This window comes from Poecilia mexicana, unplaced genomic scaffold (assembly GCF_051168715.1).
Source record: "Poecilia mexicana isolate PSO_F unplaced genomic scaffold, ASM5116871v1 scaffold_18, whole genome shotgun sequence".
Taxonomy (NCBI): domain Eukaryota; kingdom Metazoa; phylum Chordata; class Actinopteri; order Cyprinodontiformes; family Poeciliidae; genus Poecilia; species Poecilia mexicana.
The window spans coordinates 14317091-14340000 of record NW_028263387.1 but is presented as its reverse complement, the minus strand read 5'-3'; the positions used below and the strand labels follow the sequence as shown (position 1 = coordinate 14340000).

The 22910-nt window shown below is 40.7% G+C and overlaps 2 protein-coding genes across 5 annotated transcripts in view; one reads left to right on the top strand and one right to left on the bottom strand.

Annotated features, from left to right (window-relative positions):
• Positions 1 to 7156: 7156 nt before the first annotated feature.
• On the top strand, positions 7157 to 9280 carry LOC106923588 (fatty acid-binding protein, intestinal-like). Its single transcript, XM_014996714.2, has 4 exons — positions 7157 to 7431; positions 7631 to 7803; positions 7927 to 8034; positions 8682 to 9280. The coding sequence occupies exons 1-4, from the start codon at positions 7365 to 7367 to the stop codon at positions 8730 to 8732; spliced, it is 399 nt and encodes a 132-aa protein (XP_014852200.1). The 5' UTR covers positions 7157 to 7364; the 3' UTR covers positions 8733 to 9280.
• Positions 9281 to 16174: 6894 nt separating this feature from the next.
• rbpms (RNA binding protein, mRNA processing factor) overlaps positions 16175 to 22910 on the bottom strand; it is a 43167-nt gene continuing 36431 nt past the window's right edge. For 2 of the 4 annotated variants that reach the window (XR_015766274.1, XR_015766275.1), the window contains exons 7-8: positions 17510 to 17628; positions 16175 to 16392 (exon numbers count right to left, since the gene is read on the bottom strand). The gene's annotated coding sequence lies outside the window, so the exon portion shown is untranslated. Of the gene's footprint in view, positions 16393 to 17508; positions 17629 to 22910 lie in introns of those variants that run through there. The other 2 variants (XR_015766273.1, XM_088016260.1) reach the window with 2 other exon arrangements.

Sequence of the window (22910 nt, the reverse complement as noted above, 5' to 3'; positions counted from 1 at the left end):
AAAAAACACAAGTAGGGGTTGAGCAGTAGAGTTGAGTGTCCAGACCCAGAGGACATGCCGTTGACTCTTGCTTGGTGCGATTTGTTGGACTGGATGATTGACATTAATTTTTGGTATTTTGGTTATTTGACTAATCTTTCATTTGATCAACCTAAGTGTTGCCTGGTAGAGCCATACCAGCACAACAGCTTGGCATTTTCTCCCCATCCTGGTCACACACTGCTGTGGGACAGCATTCGATGATCATTTGATAATTTTTGTGCTCTCAAATTTTGTGACGCAAAAAATAATCCCCCAATTACCTTACGGTCAAGAAATTAAGCCTTTTTAAGATTGCACAGTCTCCCAAACATCAAGCCTTTAAGTCTGGTCTCTGCTGCAGTTGCAATCCACTTCCCGCATATGCAAGTTGTCCAAGACCACTATAACAGGCTTCAAAGGTGGTCTAACGGTTTTAACAAGCCGTGTTGCAACTCTGTCATCCTGTTCTTTCGGTGCAGGCGCAGGCCGTCCAGAGGCGTATCCGCAGGCCCAAACTCACGGGGTGGCACCGCTTGGCGCCTGGTGCTGGATCATTTGCGAACCCACAGCGCGGCCATGCTGGTATCCCTCGATGCTGGGGCCTCCTGCAGCGGGTGGAGGCATCAGCAGAAGCTGTAGGACGTAGGCCAAGCCAGGCATGTAATCCTTCCCTCAAGAGCAGCGACGCAAGCAGGAAAAAATAAATATCAGAAGGTCGAACCTCTGAAAGGAGGAGATAGGGGAGAGGCTACGAAGTAGCTTCTTTGTAGCAGCTACGGTGGTATATTTCTGCCACAGTGTAAATTGGTGTGGTTTGTGTTATGGAGTTGAGTGGGTTTGAAATGATGTAAAGCAGAAAACCTGCTTTTTCAGCGTGGGCTTACACAGATCACTTCGTTTGAGTGAATGGAAGCTGCGCTCCGTCTTTATTTGTGGTGATGCATTAACACTGCTCTCATTTGCTCTCTCACACCAGCCCCCTTTCGCCAAAGTGCTTCGGGTCACTTTTTCCTAATTTGGATCAATTATCCCATTTCCCCCACAACACTGTTTCTCTTTCAGCATAATGTCCTGGCTGTTTGTCAGCGCCGTGCCACGGGTCGGCTCTCTTCAGCGTTCGCGCTCGCTCTTGTCTCCGTGACTGAATGCTCGCTTTCTCTACTGTCTGAGCCTCATTTGAAATGCAAATATTGCCTCACCCCTGAGCCCCAATAACATTGACTTTCACTCCCTCTCCAGGCACTCTGGGATATATTTAGCCGTGAATTGTTTTCTGTTTGTGTTTCTTATGGTAAGTGCTCGCTGTATGTGGCGATTTTATTTGACTGCAGGTGAGTTTTTCCCGAGGCCTCAGATGCCGCGCTGTTCTTTTCTAAATGAGCGAATGTGAAAAGTGCTCACAAAATCTGATTTAAATTTAAGATTTACTTCTTTTTGTTTGCTTTAATCAATAGCTAAGTTGTCCCTTTTCAGAACTTGACATAAGTACACATAAGAAACTATTATTGCGAGTAAATGCTGCAAATGTTTATGGTTTAATTTGTAATTTTCTTGTTTATGATTTGCCTCTTTGCTTAATAATTCTGGATAAGATTTGTGACATAAAATGCACTGAAGTTTCACGTAGGAAGTTCATTTAAATTCATTTCAGCTCATTTACATGGACCAATTTACTATCATATCTTAAGGCACTTTAGCAAAAACAAAACAAGAAATAAAAAAAAATCAATGTAATCCAATCATTCAGACAGAAACCAGGTCATTATACACACACACACACACACACACACACACACACACACACACACGCACACACACACACACACACACACACACAAGGGTTGATTCTAGCTATCAGAAAATGCGGTAAAGTTGAGATTATAACTCAATCTAATTTCAAAAGTTTTTTCTCCTAAGAAACCCAGCAGATTGTATCAATTTATTGACATGCAGCAGGTAGGAGGCAGCGCACCTGCATTGCTTGTCCACAAGGTGGAGCAATGCATCTAAGGTTTCTGTCCAAATACTCCAGAGCGCATTACAGGCCTTTTCATTACAGTTTGTATGCATGAGTCCAGTGAAAATCCGGGACAGATAAAGAGACCGTAAGGGGAAATGGTTAAGTGTCACTCTGTGCAGTGTGTGTACAAGTATCTTGTTTCAGCTGTATCTCTGGTTGTCTTTTATTATTATTATTATTATTATTATTATTAGCTTCACGCACTCTGTCATCAGTTCATTATTAACTAAAGTATAAAGTTATTGAGGAAGTTCTGTGGTTAGATCCCAGGGGTTTATATGTATGTACTCAATGTACTTTCTTTTAAAAAAGAAAAATAAATAAATAAATAAAAAATAGATCTCCTCCAGTAAAACAGTTTAGTTTTCAAACTTAAACCAAGCAATTTATCTAAATGTTCCAACTTTTCCTGATCATCCATCAGTCCTCCTTTTTGCCAGAGCATCTTGTGTTACAGCGCCCTCTGTTGCTTCTGTAGGAATTACTGCACTTTGAGAATTGTGTGCTTATTTATCTGAGTGGTAGGAAAAAAATACAGCATACCAAAATTGCAGAAAATAGACATGTTTTTATGTACAATATCTTTAGTTCATTTTTTTAATCAAAATCCTCATGATCTAAGTGTGAACCACATCTTCATAAGTTTTGAACAATGAACATTCTTTACTTCAGATCTGTTCATTCAGATATGGTTATATTTTAATGTAAATATAAATAAACCTCAGCTCTTTAGAGGCCTATTCAAATGTTATGTTTAAATAAATATGGGTTGGTTTTAGCAGGATTTTCAGCAGCATAAAAGGGATTGACTAGGGAAAAAATTTACGCCTTTTAGACTTCCATGTAGATGTATTACATTACACATACAATACATTGCATTGTATGTGACATATTAACCCAACACAGAACATATCTGTAAATGAAAGGAAAGTGACACATGGAAATCATAAAGTGTGCTGCACATGTGGGGAGAGTCTCTAAAAAGCGCTTTTGAATTTCAGTCAAAAGTCCAACTTTAGGTCTAAACTTTGACTGGGCCATTAGAATGCATACATTTGCTTTGATCCATACCATTTTATTGTAGCTCTGATCATATATTTAAGGTCGCTGTCCTGCTGAAAGATTAACATCCGGCCCACTCTCCAGTGTTATGCAGCCTTTAACCGGTTGTGTTCCAGGATTGTCCTGTATTTGGCTTCATCTGCATTCCCATGAACTATGACCCACTTCAGTGTCTCAGCTGAAGAATAGCTTCCCCATAGCATGATGCTGCTGCCCGCCATGTTTCACGGTTGAATAGTGTGTTCACTGTGATTTGCAGTGTTAGTTTTCCTCCACACACAAAGTTTAGCACTCAGGGCCAACACATTTATATTCATCTTTCCCTGGCCAGAGCAACGTCAGCCTGCTTGCCATTGCTTGGACGAACAGGAAGATCTTGCAGCTTGTTGCGGTCACAAATTCTACACATTTTCTTTTCTTGTGTGTGTGTGTGTGTGTGTGTGTGTGTTTTTTTTTTTTTTATTATTTTTTTTAAAGACAGTTAACATATTTTCATATCGTTCTCCCTGACCCGCCTGCTGTGTTCCTTGATCTTCATAATGCTGTTTGCTCACTAGCAAAGCCTCTGTGGCCTTTATGGAACAGCTGGATTTATAAGGAGATTAAATTGCACACAGATTGACTCAACTTACTAACGAGGTGACAAGTTTAATTTCTTTTGTAATATTGTAAAGGAAGCTGAATGCAAGTGAAAACCAGATTTTTATTTGCAAACCTTGAAAAAAACCACACATAAGTTTTACATCATAATTTTGCTGGTCGGTCAAATAAAATTCCATAAAAATGTAGTTGTATTATTAAAAAAAAAAAAAGTTTTAAAAAGTTAGGAAACACTAAGTAGACTTTTAAAGTGCCTCTTACAGAGATTTAGGGTTGAGGTTATATAAGCATCAGATTAATTTTTTTAATGGGGTGTTATGATTATTAACTGCGATATGACGCCAGAATTATTAATCAATATATATTCATATATTTTTAATCAACATAATTGGTGACTGTTTTATCAGCATCAAAGTGTAAAACCAACCAACGCTCTGGTAACACGCTGATAAGAAACACCATGGTGAAAGTTTAAATGGAACCGAAAACAGGTGCGGTTTTTTTATATCAATAAAACTTTTATTGCACGTCAGACAACTTTATTATGCACCATTGAGAACCAACTGTATTATGGTACCTGTACACACTGATTAACTTAATCAAACTCAAAGTACATGCTGTCTTACTGAAAGCAGTAAAAGGGATTATGAAGAAGAGACACAACTACAATCAAACACTGCCTTATTATCTTTTAGCATTTAGACTCAGATAAATAACAAATTATCCCCTTTTTTATTGCCCGTTGTTACATAACCATTAGCATGTTAGCTTACTGTATGTAGCATGATTACGTTTGAGTTAGCTTAGCTAATAGTTTTGGATACAGCACAGAAACAGGGGTAGCATGCTAAGTGTATTTATTGCTCTATGCTTCATGCAGCCTGAGAAGTTCAGGAGCCACACTGAAAGGAGTGGCATGGCAGGAAGTGCTAGAAGTTTTGAAACTGCAACTTTTTAAAACCTGTGCAAAGTAGCTAACACTAAAGAATAGCTGGCTCTATTATAAAGAACACCAGTCAAGCTTTTTCCTCAGGTCTAAGAATCTCTTCACATTTAGCTTTATGGCTCAAATTATTTTAAATGTAAATATAATCTCCCCTTTTTTCTTTTTTTTTTAGGTGTGAACATTGAAATCAGTCTTTTTGTCCATAATCCAACATTCTAGCTCTTGAGGCCACAGCTTTTCCTCTCAGGAATGCAGATACAATATAGGGCCCCATTGTCCAGAGACGTGAGCGGAATGACAATATCATTAGGGACAATACGGGTAATGTTGCTGTTTTTTCTGGCATGCTTAATCTCATTTAACTGAATATCTAATGGCCCCTTCCTCTGTGAAAAGCGTAATAGAAAAAAAAAAATGGCACTGTGCGTAGCATGTTTGCCAGTTGTTTATCAGACTTTATTTATTCTCTCAGACAATGATATTTGACTCTTATGGCACTAATTCAGTCATATCATAGTACATTTCGGAGACTGCCAATGCATTTCTTTGTGAATAAATATGTTAAAGTTTATTTATCATAAAGATTCAAATCTTGTGAATGACATAACAGATTGCAAAAGTTTTGAACATTTATATTGGAGCTTCATCTATTCTGGGAGTATTTGAGATAATGCAACAGTTTTGTAGTCTACTACAAAACATATATGGTCTCAGAAAGACTAAAAACGAACTTTATGGCCTACATGCAAAATGCTCTTCAGAGGTGAAAATACCTTGAGCAACCATCAGTTCTTAACATTTTGTTGGAATCAAGATTTTAACTGTACAGCCAAAGATCCAGTAGAAAGATTTACATCAAAACACATTTTCGTGATTTTTACCAGATGCTCACCACCCAACCTGACTCAGTGTAAAGCTGTGTTTTCAAGTCTATAGCTGTTAGGCAAATATCGCTGAAGGCTTGTTTCTGGATTTAAAAATCAAGAGAGCTCAATGCAATTTCAGTTCAGGCACTTCAAATTTCCATTTTATAATAAGAATATTCAACAGTCATGTGTCATTTTTCTGCCATCTCATCACCTTTTGTGGCAGCCTCTCACTTAAAACCCTTAAAAAAATAACATGTTTGTAAAAAAAAAAAAAAAAAAAAAAGCCACCGCTGTCAATGGACCACCAGATTCCTGACTGACCGGCGGCAGCAGGTGAAGCTGGGGAGCATCAGTACCAGGTGGGTGTTCTCTCTCCCCACTCCACTTTATACAAATGTCTGCACCTCAGAGTCATCTGCAAACTGGTCATTGTCCAAGATCACTGATCTGATCTCAGGCAATGATGAGTCTGCAAACAGACAGGAGGTGGAGTCACTGGTCCAGTCAGAACCACCAGGAGCTCAAAGCACTAAAGATTGTGGAGAGGACCGTTGACTTCTGGTGAACAACCACCACACCGCCTCCCCACATCATCCTCAACAACACTGTGTCTACTGTGGATCACTTCCAGTTCCTAGGATTCATCCATTTCAGTCTTCCCATACAGATACTGTCCGTAAGACTGCGTGACAGAGACTGTAGCTTCTGCTGCAGCTCAAGAAGTGCAACCCACAAATGGAGCTGCTGGTCATCCTCTGTTCGTCCATCACTATGAGGTTTGGCTCACTCACAAAACACAACAGGATCAAACTGCAATGAACAATCAAGTCACCAAGAGGAAAATGTGGGCTGATCTTCCCTCAGTCCAGAACTTGAACAAGTCTGTGGTCAGAAAAAAAGGAAGCTAAAATCTGTGCAAACCCCACACATCCTGGACACTAAGTGTTCAGACTTTTACCTTCAGGTTGGCACTATGGAGTACTACATGTATTTCTCACTATCTGTTCAAAACATTGAACAACTTTAAGCCAAGGAAGTCAGCTACCGTAAGCTGATTTGGATATTCTACGCAACTTCCCACGTTTTGTGGTGGGAAGTTGAAGCGATACCCTGAAGCAACTCCAGATGGTTTATTTTAAGCGACGGAGTGTTTGAAGTGAAAACAGGCATGGGGTGTTTAAAGTACAAACAGGTTAACATGGGGAGGAAAGTACCCAGACTAGCTACTCTGTCTGGTGTCAAAGTGGTTTGCCAGCAGCTATCCGTCCCCAAACAGCCGTACTCGGATACCTCTCACCATCTTACGATCTAATTAATCTAAACAAATAGAAACCATCCAGCATCGTGCACTATATAATATTGTTTTTGTGCTCGCTACGACACCAGAGAATCTCAGGCTGTCACTATCAATCAGTCATTTTCATGCACGGCACAAACTCGCCGGACAAAGAAAAGCCTGAGTGAGGGACAGAGAGGGACTCAGCTGAGTGACTGCCACTGGCAGCCAAACAAACAGCTCGCGCTTTTGTCTTTCCCTCCCCACCCCCTTCCCCTCCCGCAGAACAGTGTAACAGTGTTCAACTGTGCCAGATTCACAGAAGGGAGGGGCCCTGTGCTCATTTATGAGCCCTTCCTCGAGGTCGCGCAGCAATCACCCTACATTTGAATGGCCACATCAGCAGACAGATAATCAGTGAGATAAAGGACGGCATCCTCCATGCCAGCTCGGTGAGGGTGAGAGTGGAGGGTGGGGGCTGACAGCGACGTGGGGAAGAGGGTGGGTATAAATGAGGGCCAGTGGGCATTCTCAGTCACACGGTTGTGACCAGGAGAAAAGCTTGCAGCCATGGCTTTCAATGGGACCTGGAAGGTTGACCGCAATGAGAACTACGACAAGTTCATGGAGCAGCTGGGTGAGTCGCTCAAATCAGGCGCAACCTGAAGGCGCTTTAGGTTGCATAACAGTCCCGTTTATTTGTTTCTTTTTTTTTTTTTTTTTTTAATGATGTGACCTACGTGAGGGTTAAGACGACAAGATGCACAGAAGGTTCAACAGGTTTGCCACTTGACTTGTTTTGAATTTAAAAACACGCATTTTTGAACATCCTCCAGGCGTCAACGTGGTGAAACGCAAGCTGGGCGAGCACGACAACCTGAAGCTGGTTATCGAGCAAACCGGGGACAAGTTCCACATCAAAGAGTCCAGCACGTTCCGCACCAAAGAGATCGACTTCACCCTGGGCGTCCAGTTTGACTACTCCATGGCCGATGGAACCGACCTCACAGTGAGTGACGACAAATGGCTTGAATGCAACAAAATCAACAGGAAAATAATAATAAAAAAAATGTAACAGGCTTAAAATCCTTATAGAGGTTAAAAATGTATCTTTTTTTTTTTTTTTTACCAGGGTACATGGGTGCTAGAGGGTGATACGCTGAAAGGGACTTTCACCAGGAAAGACAACAACAAGGTCCTGACCACCACAAGATCACTGGTCGGAGGAGAGCTTGTGCAGGTCAGTGCCACTCATAAATCTGAAGTGAAAGATGGAGCCACCCGGCTGCATTTGCAAACTAAACCGGATTTTTAAAATTTCATACATGCCATGCTTGCACAGGGCCCACCATAGGGGCATCAAGAGTGAAGCGGGCCCATTTGTAAATCTGCTGCCATCTCATAGCTAAACAGTGTCATATGCATGATATATTTTGTGAAGTTGTATTAGGATGAGGGTCATTTAAAAGCTTTCCCACAGCTCCCCTCTGCGTTTGTTTGCAAGCTGCCAAGAATTGGCCTGCTTTCAAACTAGATGCACCGCTTTCTGAAAACTGAAAAGGCTACGCTCAAGAATCTCTGCCGAAGTTTTTGCTGAAAATATTTAACAAATTGTATCTTTGAAGGTTGCCAGAACCAATCGATCTTATCCTCTCTTTCTTGAGGAAGGAACCTTGAAGTGTTGTGTTTTAGGCGCGCCCGTCACATCAAAGCACTGAGTCTGAAAAACAACTTCATCGTCTGCTTGTAGCAAACGGGAAGATCAGCTCGTGCGTAAATCTGTTTTATACAACGGTTTTTATACAGCCGTCCGTATAAAACAAATTCATGACTGCAGTTTTTGTCATGCAATGTCTCCATTCACCTGAACTTTGTCTCTATTTGCAGAGTTACAGCTACGAAGGCGTGGATGCAAAGAGGATTTTCAAGAAGCAGTAACCAGGATCCGGCTGTTCATACTTTTATATAGCTCACGCAGCTTTTTTTTTTTTTTTTTTTTTCCTTAACAGTAGAGAACAACCAACCCTAAGGTGTATTCTCAATTCATTTATTTTATCTACCTAAAAATGTTTTTATACATTTGTACAAATGCCTTTGGGGATGAATCATTGTAACAGTGAAACAATAAACAGAAAGGTGCCGCCCCCTGATTGACAACTGATGACCTTGACAGACACATTTTTGTACTCTTCGTCCAGTTCTCAGGCCAGGAGGTCAGGAAGTCTAAATAAAGGGAGCTAAAAGAGCTGATCCAACTGCAAAGTGTCCCCTTTTTATTATTCTCAATTATCTCAATTACTGTGAATAACATCCAGCTGAACTCGGGAGAAAACACAACTAGGACAGAATCGCAGCGCCAGTTTGAAGTCTTGGAAGAAACAATAAAAGATTTATGGTTTTTTTCACGGGGTAAAGCGGCCTAAGCTGGACGTGCTGGTTTCATCTGACGACAGAAATGTTCAATAAAACTTTAAACATGCCATTAACACTGAGAAATGTTTGTGGGTTTTTGGAAACAAAGCTAGCCGATGAACTCTGACAACTCTTGACGTCATCGAGATAAAGGGAAGATAAAAAAAGAACAAAACAGAGGATGGTGATGAAACTATCGTGTTTACATACAACATGAGGCCGTCGAGATGCGTTTCATACAACTTAACCCACAAACTGTTCAAAACCTTCAAAGACGTGAAAGTTAATCTGCCATTAGATTGAAGGAAAACAGCCCAATTTGCTGTAATGTTTACTCACCGTGTTGCAGTGTTTGCCTTTTAAACTCTTTGTTTTAAATTTGAGGTAATCCGTGTGGATTGGGGAGTGACCTAAACTTGCAAGTCCCGTGCCAATTGTGATAGCGGGCTGTTATTTTTATTATTATTACTTTGCACAAAGATCACCTCTTCATAATTACATTTTTATGAGCATCTCAGTGTTTTTTATCTTTATGATAGGGAGGATAGAGGAACTAATATTGCATTATTACCGCACTCCAGAGTCTGATTCGAGGCGACTCGCCCAGTGTGTAGAATGACTGTGGTGTGATGTTATTGAGATATCATGTGTTTGCCTGTAAGGAAAAAAAAGTGCTCTTTTACAACGGAGGGCTTTTTTTTTTTATCACATGAAACTTTAGTGGTGATACATGAAACAATGCTGCTCATTCTGTGGGTAAAAAAAAAAAAGCAACAACAACATCTATGTTGTCTTTTGGCCATGAGAAAGCAAAAATAAAATGACTCAATATGCAATAAGAACTGCTGACCACAAGAGGGCAACGTGTGCTCATTTCATATCAGATTTGCGATTCAAACACAAACTATAGCGTCATGGTGAAAGGATTTAGTAGTGACACACTTGTGCTTCTCCGGACTGTTCAGATTAGTTTTAGGTGGCTAACTAGTCAGACTGAAAAGAGCGTAACTAGTTTGATATTTATTTTATGACACCTATTGTGACTTGACTGAGTGTCCAGTGCAGGGGTCACCAACTCCAGTCCTCGAGGGCTACCATCCTGTAACTTTTAGATGCGTCTCTGCTCAAACACACCTGGATCAAATAAACTGCTCGTTTCCAGCCTATTGCAGAGAGGAATGAATGCTGGTGAGGGAATTCAGACATTTTGGAGCAGAGGTGAATCTAAACGTTGCAGGATGGTAGCCCTGGAGGACTGGAGTTGGTGACCCCTGGTCCAGTGTCTCCTCACGCAGACCCTCTGTGCCACCAGTGCAGGTCTTGGTCAACGTTAGCAGGAATTTGAGCACGGATCTTTTCCACCATGGTTTTGTTACAAGAAGGGAAGGTCCTTGATGTTTTTTTTTGTTGTTTTTTTTTCTCCTCTGGCTTTGAAAAACCTCAAGGCTTGATACACAGCATGCCAAATGGACGGGCAGAAGTTATAAAGAAGAGATTTGAGAACAATGAGTTCTGACTCTTCCCAGAAATCTGTAGAGTTTGTCAATAAAGCCTTTAAAAATGCTTTAAATACTTGAACAGTTCTTCACAACAGAGTAGAAAAGTCGGACTGCAAAGACATTGATGAATAAATGAAAAGGTTGAGACTGAAATCACAAAATGCATCTGTGTGGCTAGTTTTGCATGAACTATTGCATCAAGGAAACATGGCGTGGAGATCAGCCTGTGGTCTTTGATGTCTCTCCTCCCTATCAAGGGCGCTGCCTTCATCTTAACATAACATTGCTTTACTTAAAAATACTTTCTGTTGCCCTTGCGCAGTTTGATGAGAAACTGGATTTTTGGTTTTTATTATAAACTTTAACGAAGGAATCTCTGAGCTTTTTTTTTTTTCAGTTCAATAACTGAAATTGTATTTTTTCATTTACATTCTAATTTATTAACATCGCCATCCAAACACATCTGACAACTGACAGGCAGTAATGGTACGATCATCCCTACGTACAGCATCGATCCATCACTGCTCGCGTCCTGAGTGCCAACATCAATCATGGCGGGTGAGTCTGCCACATGTTGAGCTGACCGGGCAGAGGGAGCGATCAATTATCCCTGAAATTCCCTTGCTAAGATATTCAACCTTAGTTAGTCTAAATGTTTCAGAAACTGAATGTATTGGAGCAGTTTCACACCTCTATAATGCTTTTCTTATCACCGTAATTAGAGCGTCACCGTCGTTGGTGTTGCACTTTGTAGATGGAGTCTGTAATTCCCTAAGATAACCAGCGAGAGGCGCTGCTGGACTCCTGAATTTCCATTGAAAAGGTTCTCTGGGTATATGATGTCATTCTGAGTTAAGCTAGCCATCATGTGACACACACGATGTTTACACAGACACACACACACACTCACAGTACGCTTGCTGGATATTACTGTAGATTATTAATAAACATATCTTTGTGTGGAATCTGGTGAAGCAGACTGAAGCAGCGTGGAATCTGTGGGAAAAGGGGAAGTCGAGGGAGACTTTAGTGTTTTGATTGCTGAGGAACTGAGGGCCCTTATAAGGCCCACCGCAGGGAGCTGGAAGCCGCGGCCGGGTGCGGAGCAGGAGGCAAACAACAGAAGGTGGACGGAGGAAGAGACATGCAGAACAAGGGGTAGATTTAGAGGTGGGGGGCAACCTTTTCCTCCTTCACTCATCTTCAGTTTGTTTAACAAACGCGGAGAAACCATCAGCGTCGGAGGGAGAGTCAGAGGTTTGGCGTGAGGAAGTGCTTCTCGGTAGCCCGGCGCCGCATTTTGACCAATCAGTGTTCAGATAATGACCGTGCAGAGACGCATCCAAGCTGTGGAAATGATGACTTGGTTAGTCAGCGATGAGTACAGCGTCAAGTCTCTACAGCCGCTCTGTGGCAAAGGTTATTGGCTTCTGTTTGACTAATGTAACAATGGCAGAAACTTGTTACAGTGAGAACTGCTGGTTGAGGCGTGCAGATAATACCTACAAGCAAAGAAAACAAGGGTACAAACAAAATGAAAACAGTATTAAAACAATTATGTACAGTTTCAGGAAGGGTGAGCTGTCCTACTGTAAGAGGCCGCAGTGATCATAGGACACAATTCACGCTCCCTCAGCTGACTTGCCTTCGCCCCCTGTGTCATTTGTTCCTGAGTCAAGTAGTGCACGCACATTCCCATTGACGGTGCCTTCAGTAAAGCGTAGCAATCAGTATGGGGATCCTGATTAGTGACAACATTCAACCAGCTTTAACATCTTCAACAATTAGAGATGTATTAGCTTATTCTTTGGATATGACTCCACGGGTCAAGCCTCTTCAACTCGCCAAGGCCTCTCACAGAGTCCATTGCTCCCTCCTTTGACCACTTTGACTTGGACCCAGAACTTTCCGTCGGAGCTGAAATTTTAAAGATGCCACAACCCTCTTAGCCGTCACAGCTTTGGCTCTTGGCACACTTAAGACATTAACATGGCGAAGTTAATTTCTTCACTGTTAATTCACCAGTCAGTGTGACTGTTTTTATTTCTTTGCGCTGTTCAACAGGTGACACATTTGTGACTAGCATGAACAAATTGCAACATATGGTTTATATTTTTTTTTTCCAGAGATCCAATATTTATCAGTAAATACTGGTACAGGAAATACACAAACAACCCAGGCAGCAATTTCGACCAACAACTGCTGCTTTTACGTTTCTCCTTGTGTCTTTTGTTTGACATTCCTCTGTTGGAAGACAGACACTTTAAAGGCATCACAAACAAGTCTTTAATGAACTCCTTAAAGGGGAGGAGGAACGTCGCGCTAATGTGTTGCAAGTTGGGTTTTACGATTGCATGCATCCGCATGAATATTCCTCCCTGCTCAGAAGACACTTTTATCCACCGCTTTTCTCCTCCGTGACAACGTGTGAACGCCCCTCAGATGTGTGCTAGTGCGTGCGCGCGCCATGTGAGAAGCTGCTATATGCTGCCTGACAGATGAGAGCTGAGACAGTATGGAGGGAAAGTAAATTGGCTTTGGCCTCTGTCTCAGGTGTAGCCAGCTCCTGGGTTTGCCAGGCTATTCTTATAGAGGGCAGGGAGAGGTCTCCAGCTCCCCTGGTGCAAAAACCACTTTATAGTATCCCACATCATGTTTTGATGGCCCCCAAGGATTGGAGGGCTGGGGGTGGGGAGGGGGGGTGTTATCCAATGACAAGTGTGAAAGAGGGAAAATGGAAATGGCACCATGTGCAGGTGGATTTCTAAATGGGGAAGCGACGTCCTCTAATTTTCCCCAGCAGGCCGTCTTCTCTGTTATGTTCATTTATTTCTGTTTGCAGTCTGGACAATGGCATCTTTCACTAGATCACATCAGATATATTAAATCAATAGTTTTACGAATTTGTATTATAGATTTTTATCCCTTCTTTAAGTGTGTGACATTTTGCCCTTTTAGTCTTACTTTTTTTTAATGGAGAACCTTTCCATTACTACGTTATAATGTGCTATTTTTGTACCTTTTAGTAGCAAAAAGAAAAGCCTAAGTGAGGGGCAACAGTTACTTTGTAACATTATGTCGTGCCTCTTATCAAATACTTCTAAATGTGTTCTTTTTTCATTCACCTGCACGAACAAAAACAAGTCTGAATATTCAAAAATTTGTCCACACTTGCTTGATTTTAGTTCCTTTTGTGGCGTCATCAAAAAATAATCAAATCAGAATAAGTTCTCCTGTTGTTTTGAGTGTTTTTGGGGATTTTTTTTGTGCAATCCTGAAGGGGGAAATTCACCCTTCAAAGCCCAGCAGTGTTTTAATTTCGGTCTACATTTATTAGTGGGGAAATAAAAGTATCTTAAAGTGAAAACACTTGCGATGCCTTCAACTATATCTTCTATTTGAACAAAAGATTCTGATCATTTTTTTTTAACCAATTTTATGATAAATAAACATCAGTCACGGCAGCAACTTTAATGTCGATCTTTAATGGCAGATGGACCGAAATGTCTTCATTTAACATATTCATAAAAACGGCTCCATTTGATCACCTTTTTTTTTTTCTGTGTGTGTGTTTCAAACCAACAAATTTCTGCAACTCACTGAGGTCAAATTCCTCCTCACAGTGGCTAAAGTACATAAATATCAACAGCACTGTAAGCATTAAGAAAAAGAACAAACATGCCGTGAGCATGCACAACACACAGCTACACACACTGAACCAAGCAAAGAAACATCTTTCATTAGCAGAGGGATCGTCTCATCAACCCCCAGGAAAAACTTGTGTACCATAAGGCTGGAAAAACATGAAAAGATCTATTTGTTCTCCGACTTTCACAGTGAATTTATAGGAGTATTCACATATCAAACACAGGCCGTTTCCAATCAGACAGCTACAAACCAAAAGAAGCCCTAGAAAAATTATCAAATGATTATACAATTGAACTTACAATAATACTTACAGTGAATCATACAATAGACATCTTCTATGATCTTTTAAAAGAAAAAACTCACACTCACACTTTTTTTTTTATAAATACTTGTTCTAATAAATTTGGCTCCACACTTGGTTTAAAATTGTAAAAGCAAGAGAAAAAAAAAGAAAAGGTCTTCATGTACTCAGGTGATATGGTCCACCGTTATATGATGCATATTATTGTTATCATTACTCAACATGAAGAAACACTGAGAAATGTACATGACTCAACTCGTCCTAGATGGTTTCACACATCTGGGGTTTAAAGATTACAGGGAGTATCGTTTACTTCTTACAGCATTTCAGTGTTTTTTTTTTCTTCTTCTTCTTCTTTAGCGCCACATCAGTACATGTGACTTTATCAGAAAAGTACAAGAATCGAGTACAAGGGACAAGGATCATAATTTTGTCATTAAAAATGTCACAGAAACATGATCAGTTCATGATATGTTGCACAGCAGATGTTATTGCAGAGAGACACCAGATTAGAAATGATTCTCTCTCTCCCCCCCAACCCCCCTCCATCTCGATCATTAATATGCAAATGCAAACTCGACAAAAGCAAGTTGAATCACGCAGGCTTCCTAAAAATAGACAAAAGAGACAAATCGCTTAAAGTAAAAATTCTTTCAGATGCTGAAGGACTCTTTGGAGTGACACCAAGAGGAACATGCAGCAAAAATAATATCTTACTTCATAAGAAAAATATCAGACCGAGGACTACAAAGCAGTCAGACATTGAATTCTAAATAGCACACCAGTATAAGAAAGAAAAAAAAAAAAGCCTTTGGTCTTTTTGTTTCTCTGTACTTATCTGTTGTCCTCTTGCTACAAAATGAAGGAGCAGATTTCTAATAATAGTGGAGTTGAGTTTGCCAGTCGTTGCCGTCTCTGGGGTCACTTTTTTTTTTTACCTTCACCGGCGATGGCTTTAATCCTGTCGATGCCTCCACTAGCACATCTGATTATGACAGCCTACAGGGCAAAAAAAAAAAAAAAAAAAAAAAAAGACTTCTGATTTAACTCGGCTCCATAAAACAAAGAAAAGAAAAAAAAGAGCAAACCAAAATCCATAGATTTGTGTAGAAAAGACAAGGAGGCAAACTGATACGACTGCTTTGGTATGGAAGGACAACTTGTAATTTTTTATAAATGGCACAAAACACAAAAAAAAGGCACAAAAAAAAAAAAATCAAAAGGTATGACAATTTCTCATACACAACATGAACCGATCAAAACATTTCAACATTGTCTTGATTACAAAAATACTTTTTTGTACTTCTTTAAAATACCTAAAAATGTACAGCATTGTTGTTTTTTATTTTTATTTTTTAGTTTTTTTAGTTTTTTTGCAAAGTCATGCTTCGACATGTATTTATTATAATAACATTGATATGAATGATATACAGAATAGTAATAATTCTAGTATTATAACAACATTACTCGATAGCACTTTGGCCACACTTCCATGGATCTCCTCCTGCGGTCTTTCTCTCTTCCCGTACGCGACGCCATCGGGAAAACGCGGACCGTTTCCATCGCACGAGTCAGAGGAGGTGTAGCCAAAGCGCTGCCTCTAAAAGCTCGAGTATGTAACAGTATAAAAAAATCTAATAGAGTTGCAAAGACTTCGGGAAGAGGGTTGGGACGGGCGCTTGATGTGCGATGGAGGCTGGGGTCTAGTATGTCCTGAAGCCCATAAGGCTGCTGCTGCCTAAGGGAGAAAAATACAAAAGGAAGATAAGGCTGTACAGGATTCTGCACATTGCAGCTTAAACACTAATGAAAACACAAGGGGACCATGCAGAGCTGAATGACACACACTGATTCTAAAAAAAACAAACAAGCCATGAAATCCCGTACAAAAGCAGACACTGTAATAAAGACACATGCCCTCAAGTCCAGTCTTGGACTCCCCCTAAATCTCTAATACTCGCCTTTGTGTCTGCAAAACCACACAAACTTTCATCTGAAAAACAGTCACAGCATAAAGATAGAAATGTCTCTATAAAATCTGGGCAGCAATTTGGAGAAAGTTCTCACACCCCTTGAATCGCCGTCCTGCTCCAAACGCTGTCTTTGACGTATTTCACTGGGATTTTATGCAATAACCCAAGATGAGCTTAGACTGCATGTAGAGCCTCCGTGAACATCGTTGTTTTTTTTTTTTTTTCAGCCTTGCCACAATTTCTCAATGGCATTTGGGTCTAAACTTTTACTAGGCCATTCTGCTTTATGTAAATGATCCTGTTGTGCCTGTATGTTTAGGATGGTCCTGCTGGAAGGTGAAACTCCACCACCGTGTCTTCTAACAGATTTTCAACCAGGATTGTCCTGTCTTTGCCTCCATCCACCTCTCTTCCCATGAACTATAATCCACTTCCGTGTCTCCGCTGAAAATCAACTTCCCCACAACATGACTGTGGGCACATAGTACTTTTTTTTTTCAGCCACAAACTTTTTATTTCTGGGTAGCCCAACAGTCTGAGCCGACGTCCTGAAAGAGAAAGTACTTTCTTCTGACTATGACTGCATCTAGTTCTGAAAAATATTGTTTTATACACACAAAAAGAAAAAAAAAAGCTGCTCAGATGAAAGCTGACACAGTGTTAAAAATGTCTTAGTGGTTAGGTTTGAGCCAGCAGATATATGCAGAGGTGTGTCACTTTTTATCTTTTTCACACACACAAAAAAAATCTCACACAGGGTGACAGAGCAGACACGGACTGCTTTGGTGGACACTTTGGTGGGTAGGTGGGATCTACACCTTGCCACTTAGCTGTCCTCTCCTGTTGGAATCAGCGGAGGAAAAAAAAAAAAAAAAAACTCACCGACGGTGCGCTGCTGCAGGATCTGGAAGCAGGTCATTCCTCCTAATTTCTAAAAAGGAAAAGAGGCAAACAGCAAAGCCCGTCACAGCCGGCCACGGCCACCATCACACATCAGGAACCTGAGGATGCAAAGAAAACCAAACATGTCCAATCAGTCACCTGAGGACCAGACATTTGACTTTTGAGTGCAGATGTTTGAGACACACAAAGAAACCAGAAGGAGATTTTTTTTTTTTTACTTGACTGATGACAAGCTGGTAGAAAATTCAATGAATGTTTCATTCCCAAGCATTACCATGGTGCACCTACAAAAAAGGCTCTTTTGTGTAGAAGTCATCACTGCAGGAAGTGCGCCGAGTACTTCAGCGAAGAGTTTAAATAGAATATAGGAGGACATATATTAAAGGATCTATTTCAACAAAACATGTAGACGTGTCTGTGATTCAATCAGGTTCCAGGAGAGCAAGAGAGAGCAAGACTTTCAGCAGTTAACAGGAAGGCTCTCCTCTGTTTCATCCTGTTGTGGATAAAACCTGTCTGTGATTGTGCCGGTTTGAAAATGTTGGCAAACTCAGAAATAAGTCAGAGTTAAAGAAAAGATTGTCAAGGGAACAAAGAGGTTGCTGTTCTTCTAATTCCAGCTGCACCAGCTGTACCAGTCGATATTGTAAGACCATAAAGACCTTGAAATGTGAACAAGGTAATCAGTTTGTTGTTTTAAAACAAATTGCAAAGCAGTTGCCCAGTGTAGAGGACAAAATCGATATTTATCAGTGCAAAAACCAGAACCTCAAAATTGGTCATAAAATTGAGATTTCTATTTGTGGTGGGGTCGATTTAAAGGGGGAAAAAAACAACAACTTGTTTGGTCGCACTTTAAACCACTTGTGCCAGTTATGACATTTCGGTCTGACTAAATGGATCTCCCCGATTAAAAAATATCCCAAGAAAGAATCGAAAGGGACCAAATGTACCAGAACCTCTCTTTGAAACACACAGTTTGGTAAATAGACTAAAGGGATTCAATTTTCTTGCCAGGGGAGTTTTCTCAACATCCTGGACACACTCAGCTGTCTTCCCAGAAAATGAAATCTCTCCTCTGATTAGTAAACTGATGTTGACTTTTAATGTCACTGAACCCTCCCTTTTGTTTTCCTACAAATCTTTCAAGCCCAAACATGAACTGTGACACGCAGGATGTCTCAAGCACTCATGTCAAGCTTCTCCCCGACTATCTGTACCTTCCACAGCATCCCACCACCAGCGGATCGCAAAGAAAGGTCAGACTTCCTCGCCAGATGTACTGCTAAAAATAGACCTCTCCCTGAGACTGTGGCAACTTGAGTTCAGAGGAGCTTTGGGCAACTCTCTGGAACAATAAGCAACTAGAAAGTCATCCGTAATCTTATGAGAAAGAAAGAGAGTGGCAGACTGACATAGTCAGAGAGGACGCATGAGACTTGGAAACTGCTTCTTGAGAACAATGCTTTTTTTGTTTTAAGGGAGTAAGGACGCTTGAACTAACTGATGCCCCATTGCGCGTTCAATCAGGGATGAGGGAATCGATGCGCTACACAGCCGCTTGGCTAACCTGACGGGACGCTTGCTTCCACATCACCCTGTTTGTTCTGGCTGAGACGCCAAGGTTAAAGACTGGGTTGATCATTGAACATGTCTGCACAGATTAAGGACAGGTTTAGTGAATTTTAGGCTTAATATGTTACATCCAATGTCTCGGTTCTGCCGCATAATGCGAGGTAGGTAAACAAGCGGTGTTTGAGAAAGAAGGGGTGTGATCGGGTTTCTCATGAATGCATGGGCTGTTTCTTTTTTTGAATTTTCTCGCTTGTTATCACCGATTGTCGATTGTGTGCTGTGACTAAAAGGTACAGAGGACTTGTTAAATCATCTAATAAGAGCAAAGTTCCAACAAGTAACTGATTTCAGCCATGGTAATGGAAACAATTGTCTTGATTCTTTTGTTAAATATAGCAGAGTTTTAGATTTATGTCAAAAAAAGCATTCAAGCATGACGTTTTGGTAGCTTGTTAAGCTGGGCTACACAGAAGTCTGTTAACGCACAAAAAAACATCAGCAAATGAAGTTAAAGTTTAAATAGATTGTGAACGGAAATATTCAGAAAAGGTCTGAACAAATATGGCTTACAGGGGGTTACCCAGTAGAAACACGTTTGTAACAGAAAAGGTGTGATTTTAGAGGACATACTTAATACGTTTTCTCACTCTGCTTCTGTCTCCTACTGCTCTCCATCTGAGCATTACTTGAATTTACTGCTGCCATTAGCTTTATGTTCTCATTTTGTCATTGCACAGAAGTTACATCAAGCCAGATGTCTCTGTTTAGCAAAAACTCCTTCCTGGAGGGGGAACTCAGCTGAGCTATTGCTGACAATAACATGTTCTATCGATGACATTCATAGCCACTTTTCTCTCACTTTGTCTCCGTCCTAGATAAAGCCACTGAAGGGGATATTGCTGTTTTTCACCCAGTTGATTTCAGAGTTTATTTACTTTGCTATGAAACCACTAAAGGAGCTACAAACTTAACTTTTTAAGTTTTCCGTAACAGAAAATTCTTCTGGATCAGTGTTTCTGTGCTTTTTTGTTTTGTTTTTCTTTTTTTTTGGTGGTCAAACCCAAACTTGGTTGTGGCAGATGGGCTCTCATACTGAGCCTGGTTCTGCTGGAGGTTTCTTTCTCTTAAAGGGGAGTTTCCCTTTCCCAAGGAAAAAAACCGCCTGTCCTGAGCTGTGTTTACATCCCAACGATGGCTACTGGGGAGGTGGGTGGTGGCGAATGCAGCTGCTGACATGCAGCTCCTGAGACCTGATGCAGCTACAGTCTATGCCTGTGTGTCAGCAGGGGATGGAGGAATAAAGTCCCACTTCCTTATTAGAAAGGGCCCCAGCTGGCCCAAAGCTCTCCTTCAATTGGAGTTAGTCCAACATCACACAGGAACCACTGGTTTTGTCAGGCTATTGGCCAAAAACCTCCTCAGGGCAGGGAGCCAGACAACACACACACACACACACATATATATATATATATTGGTCTCTCACAGGGTCACAGACAAGCCTGCATGATAGGGGTTCACACCCCCACTCCTCCACCCCCAGCATGTCTTGTCAGATGGAAAATACGGATTACCTTTCCCTGCAGTTCACCACGCATTAACGTCCACTGTTAGGTTGTCTTTGGAGCAAGCTCTTTACCAGAGCATGAATGTCAAATACAATTCAGCTTCATGGGCTTTCAGATGAATGAAGTGACTCTGAGTATCCAGGGGGTTATTACAACGCAAAGCTAAAAAAAAAAAAAACTTAATCAGCTCCGAAAAGTCGGTGGCTTTCTGTTTGAACTTGCAAGCGGCAGTGAATGTACTTCTCAGAAAGCCTCTTCCCTCCAGAGGCCAGGTGATTAGGACAGCTCACGGTTAAGGATCCCACACACCAGCGCGGTTCCAGCTGCCTGCGTTCTCTGTCTGTGAGTCGCCCCCAGTTAGTGAGACGCCAAGACAACCGCTGACCCACAACAAACCTCTCCAGACTGCTGACTTCTAGGCGAGCTTCACCTTCCTTTCTGAAATACCAACATTCAACATTTGTAATTAATTACAGGCTTTTGCTTTTCCAAGACTACTCCCACAACATTACACAAGCAGTACAACAAACAACACCAGCGCCTTACATGAGTATTTACACCACTGGAGCGTTTTCACATTTTGTTGACCTCGCAACCACTAATTTTAATGTATTGTGTTAGGATTTTACGCAAAAGGTAGTTCCTATGTGCAGAGCAGAAGGAAAATAAAGCATGGTTTACAGCTAAACATTTTGGACGGTGCACAGCGCCGTTTGTCCTCCTGTCAAGCTGGACACAAAAACAACGAATTGTTTGCAAAGCTGCAACATATCAGGGACAAACCGAGCAGGAAGGTTAACTAAACAACGAGCTCTCCGGTGGTAAAAATATAAGCCTCATTCGGCTCCAGCATGACAACGCGACGACCGTGGATGTATTAATTACACGTGTTGTTTACTATGTGTGTAAAATAGTCCACAAACCATCCAGCTTTAGAATGATCATTCTAGCCTTTGTCCAATTTTTTTGGGGGGATTTACCCAGACAAAATGTTCTGTCAGGGTAAATTTAAAATTTAAACAAAGTGAAGGGGGGAAAAAAATCGAATGAATCTCCATTAAAAAGCACTTATCTGCAATTTCAATCGCCACTTTGATACAATGCTAGTGGAAAAAAAAAAAAAGCTAGTTTGTTTCCAGGGAATTTTCTCTCTATTTCTTTCCTTAGTGGAAAGAAGTTTCAAAGATCTGACGTCTCTGGGGTTTAAAGGAAAAAAAACAAAAAAAACAGATTCTGCCTGCTGCTTCGGGACAATGGCTTTGTGTTGCAAAGGACATAATTGTTGTTTCCCTCTAGCTGAGCAGTTATTGGCACCTCTTTTAAGGATGTGTCAAAAGCCTTAGAAGAATTTCACCGAAGATTACATTATAAATACAAAAAAATAAAAAATCTTGCCTTGATTCTGACAACAAACATTCAGTCTGAGAAAAATTGTGCGTTGAGAAGAAAATTGCAACCCAAAAAATTGCTGTAATTTTCTGCATTGCTTTTAAAACTTAATCAAGAGTATGAGATTATTTAATTTGTATTCATGTGCTATATACACGAAATGACACAGAAGCCCCTTTTTTACGAACCGGTCTTCAAATTGGGAAAGTCAGGCAATCATGCCATTAAACATTAAAGTTAGGCAATTATGTAATTACTGCATAGAAATTGCGGCGATCCTAAACTTAAACATGTCACAGTCTGTGAAAAATAAAATGTTTAAAACAACTGTAATGGTGACAAACGAGGCAGGGCGAGGGTCAAAGTTTATATATATACTTCACAAACAGTGAGGAGAATGGTAAGGGAGGAAAAACTACCTTAAAAGTTCATAATTAGAGAACTGAAGAAAGGAAAAGTATCTTAGGATAACAAAATCTTCAGAATCCTTACACACTGTCATGTGGGGGATTTTTCCTAGAGTTATGTGTTTTAGTCATATCACCCTAATAATTAACTTTATGCTAACAAACATTCCAGTTGCATTTGGTAGGAAACATTATAAAAGGTGTCAAAAAGCTCCTCATACCCCCAGGTAAGTAGGGTGGAGGATCTGTGGTATCACTAGCTTCTTTCTCTTTCAAAGGTTTTGGTAACTACCAGGACATTTTTGATTAAAAAAAAAAACAAAAAAAAAAAACTGGTGGTGGATTCTAGGAAATCACAGATTTAAATGGTTCATGTACATATTATATATATACCAGGGGTGCCCATTAGTATGACGGACGCTGTAGATCTAGAACCTGAATAAA